Below are 14,742 nucleotides of genomic sequence, written 5' to 3' on the forward strand. Positions count from 1 at the left end.
CGACGCATGCGCGAGAATTGCTAGGGAAATCTAAGGAAATCTCGTTTCTGGCCTACAAGGAAGAAAAGAAATAGTCGAATAAACTCGTTATTTTTGTTTGTTTTTTCGCACAAAAAGTATTCGCGTCGCTTGATAAACATATAGTTGAGCCACGGTAGTCACTTGGGATATTTAAACATTTTCTTCATTGACTTTCTGGGCCGTCAAGAGGCAGTCCCTTAGGAGCCAATGTGGTAGTTATACAGCTCTCAAATTTAATCAAAAATATCTTCATTTGTGTTCCGAAGACGAACGAAGGTCTTACGGGGTTGGTACAGCATGGGGGTGAGTAATTAATGACTTAATTTTCATTTTTGGGTGAACTAACCCTTTAAGCAGTGCAGATATTCTGAGGCAAAATACATGTTCAGTCATTTTCACATAAGTGTCCTTGTGATAACAACTGGAAGTGGGTCATTTTTGCATCTAGCCAGTTTCATGTTTGCAACTAGTTTGATAATGTCTCACTTAAAAAAATACAATTAAGTACACACACCCTTTACATTTAGTTTCACAAGTTATGCCAAAAACATATAAAAATATTATATAATTGTATAATTCATAATACAAATTGATAAATCAGGGATGGGCAGTATTCCAGATACATGTATTTAAAATACGTATTTGAAATACAGAATACTATTTTTGTATTTTAAAGCCTTTGAAAAATGTAATTTGTTTAAAAGTTTAGTTTTTTTAAAAATGCATAAAATGCTTATACCAGTCAATCTCCTGTATCAACTAATTCACGCCCCCAACCCCAACTTTCATGCATGTGGGCTGCAGCTGTACGACTCTATCCAGCATTGGGTGAGTACATTTTCTGCATTAATAAGGAAGAAGATAAGGTGAGGACGTCATGGTCAATTCTATTTGTTGATTAAGTTTAAAATTGGAACATTATTCAGATTTACTATCAGTTTACATGAAGAAATAAAAGAGCAATGGGCCACCTTTTATTCACTGGTGCGAATTGGTTGTGAGATAGTGTTGTGTTAACAACATACAGTATATACTGTTTGCTAGGACTGTGTGATATGAAAATATATATATATATATCATAATGATAATATAAAGTGTAAATCAATTTAAAGAAAATCCAGTTTTTAATGTTATGTATATGTCAATGTGTTGCTTTTTAATATGCTTTTAACAAACCTGTGAAAATTCACAAGTCAACACCATTGCTGAGTATTTGCTCCTTACAACTCCAGTGAAACAAAGACAGTCTCAAAAATGTGGTTTGAAATCATCTCTCTTCTCTACGTCACAAACATGTAAGCTAACCAATCACGTCAACATGCGGGACGAGGCTTAGCATATCATTAAATATGCTGCAAAGCAGGGTGGTCTCGAGAAGCTAGTATATTTTCTGTTTATATGAAAAATCTGGAACATTTAGCAATAGAGGGATAGATGGTGATTTACTGTATATATATACTGTATATATATATATATATATATATATATATATATATATATATATATATATATACTGTATATATGTTATACTACTAAATGCCTTCTCCACTTGACAAGTGTTTCTTAGGATACTGATTTCCAAGATAATAGTCAGAGATTGTTAATGGGAACATGGTTTGTGTAACATTAGAAAAACATTATTAGCCTTTTGATAACATGGTCAAGCTAAACATATTGATTACCATTTTGTGTCTGAGAGTGATACATAAGCACATTACCATTTTGATACATCGACTTATAGACAACCCTGTACCTCACTCTTCCTCTTCTGAATCAGTTTCTGGCTTGGTTGAATTAAATCAGTATTTTCACTTGCAATTGTGTAGCATTTACTACAGTTTACCGAGTGTATCAGGTATTCGTGTGATTTATTGGAGGTGGATAATTTGCATATTCTGACTATACTAAATGAAGCAAGGGTGTAGAGTTACATTTAAGCTATTTCAAGGCGTGAAGAAATTCTTCTTCTCTTTCAAGTTAGTGACGAAATGCGTTGTTTGTTCGCTGTCGGCTATAGAAACATGACGTCAGAATACGTTGGCCTTCATAGAAGGGGGTGCCCGCGGTTATGTAGATATAAATGTCTCATTCTAAGATAATAAAAACATTACGGTTTATTAAGTAAGTTCTTTATACACCACTGAAAACAGTTATGGATGTCATATTGAATTTATGTTAATAGATACTCAAAATTGTTACACATTGCACCTTTAATATGAATCAATTTATATTTAAATCATCCAGTGAAGACTATGCAGTGTTTTATTTGACATTTTATTACTTTATTAAATTTCTGTAGTATTTCTTACTTGGCACTCTTTATTTAATTTGTCTCTTTTTTGAGTTTTTTTTTTTTTTTTTTGAGTGAAAACAAGTTTCTAAGCAATTGTATTCACCAATATCTTCTTTGCATTCAGAATAGGTCCAGACAGATTGCACCCCAATAGCGATAATTCACTGTTCACTGTTTTTCACTGGCAATTTTAAATTTATTTTGTGTATTTCCAAAATACAAAATACTATTTATATTTAAGTAGAAACAAAATCTACATAGTATTTAGTATTTTATTTTGATACATTTCAGTTAAAAAAGAATCCATGCAAACTCGTGCATGATGACTAATACATGCAAACATGATCATCCCACATTAATACAATGTAGACATAATACTGCACATAAATTTAAAGATAATCACTAAGGGTTTTTTTTCATCATGTGATATGCCTCACTCTCTTGTGTACTTTTTATTCTTAAAGGGGCCATATTCTTTTGCAATTACATATCCTTTATATAGAATAAAGAAATATGCACACAAACACACAGATACAATCTTTTATACATACTGTAAAAAAATCTTTATCTTCCTCCTGCAGCTTAGCTTTGTGATAAGTTAGACATGTGGTATAGTAGATGAGGCAGTAAATGACATCATACGCTGTATTCAGCTCACTAAATCCCTTAGTTTTGTTGTTTTCAAAGCATTCACTGTATGTTACGGTAAAGTGTCTGTATGCACACACAAATGAATGAATGAACATGCATGTTGTCCTCTGTTAATTATTTTTTTATGATATTGTTATATACATGACCAAAAGAAAGGCAGACAGATGGTTTGAGACAGGTGGAATGTTTGATAAAGACGGTAGATTCTTTCATCATAGTCATTCAGGATGTCTCCCAGCATGTACCGATACAGATAGGACATGCAACACAATCAGCCATCTTGTCTGCTAGGGTTATCTGTCTGCAGTCGGGATGAGGCTAAAGCCCAGACTCCAACCAACTAGAAGCTTTTCTAGTTTATTTATGGATCAATCATTTGTTCCATTTATTATTATTATTTTTTTTTGTGATATGATATTTGTCCTCAGAATTATATATATATATATATATATATACACACACAAAAGTTTTAGATCGGTAAGATTTTTTATGTTTTTAAAAGAAGTCTCTTCTGCTCACCAAGGCTGCAATTATTTGATAAAAAAAAAAAAAAAAAAAAAACCAAAAAAAAACCAGTAATATTGTGAAATATTATTACAATTTAAAACAGCGGTTTTCTATGTGAATATGTGCAATTTATTCCTGTGATAAAAGCTGTATTTACAGCATCATTACTCCAGTCTTCAGTGTCACATGATCCTAAATTATTATAATATGATGCTCAAGAAACATTTATGATTATTATCCATGTTGAAAACATTTTTTTACATTTTTATTTCAGGATTCTTTGATAGAATAGAAAGTTCAAAAGAACAGAATTGATCTGAAATGGAAAGCTTTTGTAACATTAATCACTACCATTTAAAAGTTTGGGGTTAGTAAGAATTTATTTTTTATTTTTGGGGGAAAGAAATTAGAAGAAATTTTATTCATCAAGGATGAGTTAAATTGATCGAAGGTTACAGTAAAGACATTTATAATGTTAGAAAAGATTATATTTTAAATCAATGCTGTTCTTTTGAACTTTCTATTCATCATAGAATTTTGGAGGAAAAAATTGTACACGACTGCTTTCAACATTGAAAATATTAATTTATGTTTTTTGAGCATAAAATCAGCATATTAGAATGATTTCTGAAGGATCAGGTGACACTGAAAACTGATGTGTAATCAGCAACAGTAGTGATGTTGAAAATTCAGCTTTCAATTTACATTTTTCAAATATATTAAAATAGAAAACAGTCATTTTAAATTGTCATAATATTTCACAATATTACTGTTTGTCAAATCAAATAAAGCAGCCTTGGTGAGCAGAAGAGACTTCATTTAAAAACATAAAAAATCTTACTGATCTAAAACTTTTGACCGGTAGTGTAGATATATATATATATATATATATATATATACACTATATATAAATACACACACATTTTGTAATATATATATATATATATATATATATATTTAATTAGGAAAACAGATTGGAAAGTTTATACATAAAGAAAACTTTTAGCTTAATACTCTGAAAATTGCACCGATTTTATGTGTATTTCCATCCGGCATTAAGGGCTTTCCATAGAACCGACAAGCACTATGGAGGTGGACAGGAAAAACAGCGGTCAGCTGAGCCGTCTCTGATTGGCCATTGGGGGAGGTGACACTTTACGCCTATTCTAACTGCAAAGATAAAATCCCCACCTGCCATTACCCTAAAATCAGGAACCTCCAGCGGATACGCACACATGCTTACCCACACACCCCAAAAATAAAGAAGTAACAAACAGAAACTGTGTCCCTTTTCGACGGCCACTGTCAGAGTAAGTTACCCTTTGCGGTGTATCTCTGGTTGGCTTCTTTTTTGGGCCCTTGGCGATCTCTGAGGCCCCCTGCGTGATAAGGTGCATGAGTTAGATCATTGGTTTCATTTGTTAAGAGGAAATTTAGCAGAGTTGAGCAATGGTACAGGGACAATTTTGAAAGCCCTTGAGAAAGCATCAGAGTTGCAGATCGAGTGTCAGGCGGTGAGGAATCCATGCTGCATCCGTACAGAATGGAGGGGTACATCATCCCACCAGTGAGTATTTTATTCTCTAAATGGTCTTATTATGATACTGCTGCTTGCTTCTGATAAATGCGTAAAAATAGTTGCTAAGATATGTCATTGTGGACATAGTAGCTGACTGAACAGCTGGATTTTTTTTGTAATATTAGTGTTTGACATCCGTCAGTCTAAATATCTTGAGGATAATTTATTTTTGTTTGTGTGGGTTTTTTTTTTCATGTAAAAAAGTCAGTGTTAGTTTCGAGATGCATACGTGCTTGTGCCAACCACTTTAAAATGACGTTATATTGAGATACTCACATCTTTCTCTATTAGTGTAATGAATAAATGTCTGTAATTGAAGCTAACGTGTAGAGGTATGTTTATTGTAACAGGCTATGATTAACATCAATGTAATGAAAAAATAAACTGTTCTCTGAAATGTAAAATAATCATAATTTCTATGTAGAAAGAAGAGAGTAGAGAGAGAGTAAGCTGGACTGGCTGGATGTCACAGACACCATCTGTACAAAAAGATTACTGGGCAGTTTTAACCAAAGATGTGAGGCTTTTCTTATATGCTACAGCGTATTATTATTTCTTTATTGGCTCCAGTCATTCAAACTGGTCACTCTTTGTTTCTTATCTATTTGCTCAGCCGCAAACAGAGGAAATGTTTGAATCAGAGATGTATCGAGCCCCAATGGAGTATCAGTACATAATTGATGACGGTCAGAATGGTGAGTTTGTATTCTTTGTTATCCAAAATTATAAGCTACACAATAAGAAGTTTTTTTTTTAAATTATTATTCATAAAATCTAAAAACAGTCCACAATTAGATAATGCAACTGAATTATCCAAAGTTAAGGTTAAAAAATACAATAATGTGCACTCGAATGAGGTTACTAGCTGTTGGCTCTCAGCCTCCACTCCTGCCAAAGCTGAGTAACACACGCAAACTAATTAGCATGTGGATGCATTTTAAAAATGGACTATGTTAAACAACCTTATTTGTTATATATTCTGTTTAAGTATAAATTGCTCTGAACAGTTTAATTTTGCATATTCAGTATAAATAAAATGTAGCCTATAGTGTTTGATGATTTTACATTAGGCCTATACAGTTTTTTTCACACCAAATATAACATAAATGTAAGGTTTAATATAATTACATTGAGCAATTCAAGTGAAATATGTGCATATATATATATATCAATCACAGGCCAAACGCTACTAAATTTAGCTGAATTTAAAAAGCCAGAAGTGGTACTAAATGAAAGAGCCGTTTGGGAGCTGAAAGAGCCGGCTCTTATGCTGAGCTGAGCCAAATGATTCGGTTCCCTAAAAAGAGCCGGAATTCCCATCAATGATTTTAAACAGGTAACTGATACCAGAATAAAAGTCATTCAGAAACAATTAATGAAACAATAGTCAAAAATCAAAACCACAAACTCATATTTCAGAATCGAATCACAATCTGCCTACAAATTATAATTGAAATCATAAAGTTTATAAACCAACAATTCATTTTAATTTAGAATGAACAAATGCATTTAATGTAATGTAAGGACATGTTCATATTCCCCTTTTCAGCCCAAGTTAAGCAAGTTAAGTGCTTTGACTACACTACAAGGGCTGTCTTCCTACGTATGATCTGTTTTATTATATATTACTGACTAAAGACCCTGCTAATAAAACACTTAAGTGTTTTAACACCTAGAGAGGCCCATGTGTAAACAGCACATTTTTATATTGAGCTAACGGATCAAAATCACACCCAGGGCAGCTGGGCCTGAACTGTAAGGGGGACGTTAGGAGAGCGAGCGAGTGGAACCGGGCCAGTGACCTAGCACAAAGCAGGAAACAGATGCCTCGTTCTGACAGGCAAGAAAACTACAGACGTAGAACGACAAATATCCCCAAGGGTTTCTGTCCAAAATGAGACAATATTGCAATTTAGCTATGTAGGCGTCTAAAATCGTTTGCTAAACTGTGACACCAGTTTCTGTCTTTCTGAGGTTGAGGACGGAGATTGCATTTTGTTACTGTGTAGGACTGTGGTACAATTGATCTTTGGCTAGACATTTCTATTATTTAGTCCGCTCTGTCGTCAGACAGCTAGTATGTGCTGATTTTCGAAGAAGTTAAATGACAGAAACTGAAAACAGTTTTGAGTTTCGTTATACACCAGTGGAGAAATGCAGAGTACATTTTCCCCCCTTTTTCCCCACATGACCATTTATGTAAAAGCTATTTCTGTTCAATGGAGGAAGGTGCACATATATGTGTTTCCAGAGAACGTAATACATGTAATGTATGAACACTAGTGTGATTGAAGTTCAGTGAAATTAGATTCCTTTGAATGATTGCTTCGTTTACCAAAACCGGATAAATTTGATCACCCATATTTAGAGATCTAACCGTTAAATACAACGGCATTAAAAAAAAAAGACAACAACAACATGCTTGCTTGAGGCTATTCAAAAACAGCAAAGGAAATGGTGGTGTGAACAGGAAACAGAGTGACACTCATAGTCCCAGTGCAGTGAGAAAGTAAATGTAAAATTTTTTGCATGCAATTGGAATTGACAGACAGAATAACCTGACATACTTGATTTATCAGTTGCTGGCTTACACAAAGCATGTGACGTATTGTCACATTTCCTTCGGTTGTTAAAAGATGCTTTCTACTGACCTTCTGTTTCAACTTCAATGTCCTTGTCTAGATCACGCATGGGATTATAATACACATCATGTCCATCCAGTGGATTTCGAGAACTTGCCAGAGAGCCACTTCACAGAGCTACAGAGCGTGCCGCCACTACACGCATCGAATGTGCATCGCTTCCCAGATGTTGAGTCTAGTCATTTTATTGACCCAGGCCTGACCGGGCATCACCTCACCCTGCCCCCTCCACAGGTGAGATCTAAACACATCATATTTAATATCCATTCACTCTCACGTCTCTAACTGTGCTTTCATGTGTGAGAGTTCTTCTTTGTACCCGACATGTTTTGATGCCCATGTCTTCACACAAGTTCTTCGTGAGCTTTGGCCTCATTATTGGTGACGAGAAGTAACCATTTTGGTGTAGGAGACATTTAGGAACAGAGAATTCTTTCGGAGAAATACTCCAGGGTTTAGTGACTTTTGAAACTTTCCTTAAGTTTCACCTGTGCTTTGCAATACAAGTGGGTGTTGATGCTGGTTAGGCGGTTGTAGAAAGCATCTGTGCCCAAGCTATTGCTCAACTAAGCCGTATCCTGACCAAAACTCAACAGTGTCACCGTAACTGCAGTCTGCATACTCATCAACTGCCATTACACAGAACATCCCCACTTACACAAACAAAACCGCTCTTTATTGTGACACAAACACACTAGTGCACAAATGTTAGAGCTTAAAAAAAATGTAAGCTGGAACACTTTGCATACATATATATATATATAAAAAAAACATATTAGTTTATTAACCTCTTTGGGGCAGTTTATTAGAAAATAGCTACATTCTAGAGACTTTCTACATCATCTTGGCTAAAAAAAAAAGTTTGCTTGGCCTTTTGGTGTAGATGATATTTGATAAAAAAGAGGATATACATCTTGCATATCCATCAATGACTCCTCTGTGGGTGGAAAATCAAAGATCACCTCTTGAAAGAGATCATTTAAAATCTCTTATGAATAATGCAGTGATTGATTTCCCTTCCTTTGGTTGGACCTCATCTCGATGGTAGACTCTAACCATAAAGCCTATCGCAAAAGAGAGCTTTTCCGAAGTCCTTGTAGGAGGAAGCAGAGATCCGTCCACCACGGACTGATATACTGCCTGTCATACTGGCTTAGTCTCATTGAAAGGCGCATGACGCTTAAAGAAAAAAGTTCTGCTTTTCAGCTCAGTTTATAATAACATTACATTTTACTGATTATGTACCGTTTAAAAGTTTGCTGCAGTAAGATTTTTTTTCAATGTTTTTCTCTTATGCCCACCAAGGCTGCATTTATTTAAATTTATTTGCATATTATCTGCATTTATTTTATATTTCAAAACAATTTTTTATTATTATTCCTACGATGGCAAAGCTGATTTTCCAGCATCATTACTCCAGTCTTCAGCGTCACATGATCCTTCAGAAATAATTCTAATATGATGATTTGGGCTCATTAAACTTTTATTATGATCAATGTTTAATTTTTTTACTTGTCTTATGTAGCCATACATATTGTAAATCTAGACTACATTCTACCAAGATAACCAGAGTTTACGCCATAATGAGTTATAAACAGTTATTGTCACTACTAAAACCATACTACATTTATACGAGATCTCCTTTAAACAGTGTAAATATCTTACTAATTTTAGTAACTGTTATTTTGGTGGACAGTGGATAGTAATTTAATCTGTAGAATAGTTATTTACACCTCAACCCTAAGTAATGACTTAAATTGAACTCTTTGAGGGAGAGAGAAAAATGCGGTTTCCTTGGCCGAGAAGACAAGTATCACTCTACTGTGCTGAAAAGAGGAGAAATGTAAGAAATATTCTTATTTTTATATAAGTATTTTCAGGGCCTAAATGCAAAACCACAATTCCAGCTGCAGTCTCTGGCAGTGTACAATGAAGGTAAGGTAAATAGTAAAAATGTTCCTTTTGAAAATACTGGAAATGTCTAAATATCGTATAGTGACTGTGATGTGTTTTCGAGGACACTCTCCTCAAGTCATTAGACTCTGCAACTGTCATGTCACAAGAAACTGCAACCCCAGCACTGTGTGTGAAATCGCATGAGACTGCTAAGATCCTTGACACTTTGGGTTTTTTTGTAAGGGCTTCTTACACTGAAGCGGTTTAACTGAAAAACCTTTCAGATCGGTCATAACATTTTCTTTCTTTAATATATACATATTACATACTGTGCATTGTATGTATGAGTTCAATTGCATCATATTCTGCAGCTTGAAGTTTCACTGCACTTTTATATCAACATTAAACATAAAGTTCCTCTTTCTTAATGTTGAACAAGGCTGAAATCTCCAAATGACAAATTTCAGACCACCTGATTGCACAAACCTGGTTTCCACATACTGTATAGCTCATATTATTTGTGCCATTAACTGCATGTGAATTTAGCACCATCCTTCATAAGAAAATATTGCTCTTTGAGAACCACTTGCTGTATAGAGTTCTTGAGTTAGCTCTGCACTTAAGAAGACACGTTCTTTACCAAGTTTTACACGCTCTTATTGGTTCCTGGGTTCTTTACAGCACTTAACAGTATGTTTTCTAAATAACTATGGTATTAATTAGTTGATTCTAACTGGAATCTTTCTTTTGTGTGAGTGTGATCTTTGATAAGTATGTCTTTTATGTCTTCACAGATGACATATTTGCCACGGCCATCAGTGTGTTACCCTCACAGTGTGCAGCCCTCTCCTCTCCAGCGCAGCTCAGATGACGATGACCCCGGCAGTCGCAGTCCTCCGTTAGAGGTGTCTGATGAGGAGTGTATGAGAGACCACATTACTTCAACAACAGGAGTGGAACATGGTGAGGACAAAGGCAAAGACAAATTTCACTTCACTGACATGAACACAACGATAATGTTATATGGCAAGGGTAAGTGATCCAAACTAGAGCCAGACCGATATATCGGCCGGCCGATATTAGGCATTTTCCATAATATCGGTATCGGCAGTTATAATGGCCGATAAATTAATATTTAAAAAATAGAATAAAAACGGACGAAACACGCTTCAATTATCTCTCCTTGGCCTGTGATATTGAAAATGTATGTTTTATAATTTGCAGTATGATGTTATCTTTTGTTAAATTATGGCTCATCATAGACTAGCTAAACACAAAGCAAGCTAATGCCACTATCATCAGTGGAAGACCACTAACGTTAACATTAATGAGCTTGGAAACCACAACGAACTTTTTCTGCCTAAATAAAGTAATGATTACTGTATTTATAGCTAGCATATCTCTAGTTACAGCCCCTGCATTGAAAAATGTAAGTTAGACTTGCGAGGAGTGAACATTTAGACATAGAGGAAAAAGTATCAAACGTATCTTGTGCAGAAAAGTTAGCTTTTCTTTTACACGTGTGTGAAATCCAACAATATTTAATAAAAAAAAATATCGGCCGATATATCGGAATATCGGATTTTAAAACCCCAAAATATTTGTATCGGTATCGGCCTTCAAAATCCTTTATCGGTCGGGCTCTAATCCAAACCCAAGCCAACTGTTATTGAAACAGTATTGTCAGTAACTGTTGACTAGTAATTTTCTAGATGTACATGTACATGAAATGGGGGTTTCGTAGCGATGCCATAAAAGTAGGCCTGGGTATTGACACAAATTTCACAATTCAATACGATTTTGATTCACAAGTTTGCGATTCGATCCAGATTTGATATCGATTATTTTGTATGTATATATATATTTTAGGTACAGTATGCGTCAAATTTTCTCAAAGAAAAAAAATCTCAACTAATGCTGTAAACTATACATGGGAGTCAGTTGGTGCTAAGGCTGTGCGATTTGAGGAAAATATCTAATTGCAACTTTTCTGACAGATATTGCAATTTGATTTGTTAATTTTGTCAGCTATATTTTTAGTCTTAGTCCTTTGTCAAATGTACCTTTTGGTTTTTAGTTTTAGTACCTTTTATCATATTCAGTCACCCTTGTCCAGTTTTTGTATGGTCAAGTTTTAGCCTGAGCATTTTAGTCTATTTTTTGCCAATGAAAACTTTTAGTAATTTAGTCATTAGCACATAGCATTAGTCATCCTAAATGGATTATGGTTAAATGATCAGTGTTTTGCTCAAAATTATTATCATAACGATTATTGCCAATCATAAGATTATTTATTATTGAGAAATCTATTTTTTACATTTAATTGGAATTATTATTATTATAAATAATATTATATTATTATAAATATAATAATATATTATATAATAAATATATCATTATTATATATATTATTATTAGCCAAATATTGTCCTATCCTAATGAACCCAATATCAGTGGATGTTTATGATTATTTATGTATAAATCTAAATTTAAAAAAAAAAACCCATGTGACTGGTTTTGTGATCCAGGGTCACCGATCACAAATCAAGAGAATGTTAACCCATTGGCTAAGCTACCTCATCTTGTTTCCGGATTTATTATAGGCTGCATGGTAATTTATCATACAGGCCTACTGGTAAAACACGAAATGTGTACCAGATTGCAAAGATTAGCCTTAAACACTGGGTATAAAACACGTTCTTTCAAATGTTCAGCCTAGTTGGTAGGCAATACATTAGCTACTATGATAGGCTACAGGACTATAGGCCTACTACGTGTAAAATGCTAAAACTTATTTTCAAACACAGATTACACTCAGGGAAGTTTAAGTTATAATAGACCGACTAACTTTAAATTTACATTATTTCTACTTGCCGGATTGAAAAACATTAAAAATTGTTATGTAATATTATAAGGCCCTATGTTATAGGCTAGGCTATATTTAGCAAAATGTTCCTCTCTAGAATTATTTTTTTTAGCTGTTATGGTCACTAAATAGCCTATGTTTTTTTCCTGAGGTAAATGAACGTTACCTGACATTGTTTACAAGCGGTTTTAATGACCTCTGATGGATTTCAGTAAGTTGTACTTTATCTTTTAACATAGCCTACCTTCAGATGTTTATTTCGCGCTGTAGCTTCTGGTCATGTTGCAGGAAGAGAAAATGATCAGTTCAACACGCATGCTCCGCGTGTTGACATCGATCTGTCAGTCACTGTAAACAGTATTTTTCCACCGTACTAAAATAGACAGAATTTGAAATCTGAGACTTTGTTTCAAATCAAAAGTAACAAAGCGTCGGCGCGCTACATAATGTACGCTAATTGATTCTTGGGATTTAAGAATCGATATGGGTTCGTAAAAATGAGAATTGATTAAATCGAGAAATCGATATTTTTTCCCCAGCCCTACATAAAATAATATTTTTTTTACAGAGAACCTTGCAGTAACAGGTATTAAAATAATCTTTTTTTTCTTTTTCTTAATGGTTCATGAAACCCCAAACCAAATTTTCTGAGATTTTTACAGAGGTTTGTGTGTTGAACACCATTAAAAACCATGTTAGCATCTGTTACGGTTAAAATGGTTAAATTTGAGTTTTTTCCCCCACTTTTTTTCGTCTTCCGGGTTTAAAATCTTCTTCGTGTCAACGTCACAGCGATGCACTGTGAGTGCGTTGATGACTCATTGGTGTTTCTTAATTATTAAAGAGACTGAGTTTTCATATCCTATGAGAAGACACTCTTTATTTATGACACCACGTGGATCTTTCCAGACATGTCAAACTGTGATATCACCTAGTAGGTGAGAGAGGCAATCATGGGATGCAAGTGTTGGTGCAAAAGTTCAAAAGTGGCTTGAATATGTTTCCCCACGATGCTGGCTTGGCTCGTTGATGGCTTGGTTTGACATCAACCACTGACACAAACTATAGTGTGTGCTGCAAACATTTTTGTTTTTGTGGAGAATGGTGGACTTCGCCTTGTTGACAACCAATCCAAGTAGCGTCTTGCGAGTAATGTGGTACCAAGACCCGAGGACTTTTCTATACCTTCAGACCTTCAGAGGTGTGTGTGTGTCTAAAATGAGAAGTCATCCACCTCTGCAGAGCCATCTTTATTATGAGGGTTCAGGGGGCGCGTAGACCTAGGGTATGCATTGAATTTTTTTAAAGCGGAAAATTAATAATTTTTAAATGCATTTAGTGTCTGATATAAACCACTATATATTTTATAATGAAATTATAATTATACATTAATGTAGCTTACATTAATGTTTCAAATAGAATTATGATTACTCTAGGCTAATGTAGCAGGGAATTCAGTTACTTTTGAAAGGACAATAATAAAATGTCAGTGTATTTCATAAGACTTTAACTTAGCATTTCCTCACGTTTTACCACTGCTTTTTACTCACAGTCGATATGCATGGGACATTGACGATGACAGTGATGGCCATTACCACACCCACTCCGCTCCTTTCTTCTCACAGCTATCCACGCCCATTTAAGTTGCATTTTCAAAAAGATTATGAGCTAGACTTGAGCTGAAAGAGGGGGGTTTCATAACCCTTTAATGTAAATCAATTTTAATAATCTGAATTGACACTATTAAAAACCTTTTGTAGGCTACAATGGAAAGGTTATATGAACGTTCTACATAGAATCATTGATGCCAATAAAGAACCTTTATTCTTAAGAGTGTAGGTTGCTGATTTCCTTTGTTTTTCAAGGTAACAAGAAGAAAATTCGCTTGTATCAGTTCCTGTTTGACCTTCTGCGAAATGGTGACATGAAGGACAGCATCTGGTGGGTGGACCGAGAAAAGGGAACATTCCAGTTCTCATCCAAGCACAAAGAGGCTTTAGCAAACCGCTGGGGCATACAGAAGGGAAATCGCAAGAAGATGACCTACCAGAAGATGGCAAGAGCACTGAGAAACTATGGCAAGACAGGAGAAGTCAAGAAGATCAAGAAAAAGCTCACCTACCAGTTCAGTGGAGAAGTACTTGGGAAGAGTCACACAGAAAGGAAGATTTACATGTAAACATATGCGCAAAAATGCGTGAAAAAGACTTGGGGAAAACAAGAGAGAACCTTTTTCTTCTGTGAAAACAGAAAATGACTGGACCTGAACTTTTACCATAGTTATGAA

The 14,742-nt window shown here is 34.7% G+C and overlaps 1 protein-coding gene across 2 annotated transcripts; it reads left to right on the forward strand.

Moving 5' to 3' along the window:
- Positions 1-4,676: 4,676 nt before the first annotated feature.
- Positions 4,677-14,649, forward strand: spi1b (Spi-1 proto-oncogene b). 2 transcript variants are annotated; one of them, XM_039666903.2, is made up of 6 exons: positions 4,677-5,039; positions 5,476-5,568; positions 5,665-5,746; positions 7,734-7,927; positions 10,384-10,552; positions 14,321-14,649. In XM_039666903.2, exons 1-6 carry the CDS (start codon positions 4,998-5,000, stop codon positions 14,632-14,634), a joined length of 894 nt encoding a protein of 297 aa, XP_039522837.1. In that variant the 5' UTR covers positions 4,677-4,997; the 3' UTR covers positions 14,635-14,649. The 2 variants fall into 2 exon arrangements, with proteins under 2 accessions (XP_039522837.1, XP_039522838.1); XM_039666904.2 differs by lacking the exon at positions 5,476-5,568.
- Positions 14,650-14,742: the final 93 nt, after the last annotated feature.

Source organism: Pimephales promelas, chromosome 1 (genome assembly GCF_988280905.1).
Source record: "Pimephales promelas chromosome 1, fPimPro1.hap1.1, whole genome shotgun sequence".
Taxonomy (NCBI): domain Eukaryota; kingdom Metazoa; phylum Chordata; class Actinopteri; order Cypriniformes; family Leuciscidae; genus Pimephales; species Pimephales promelas.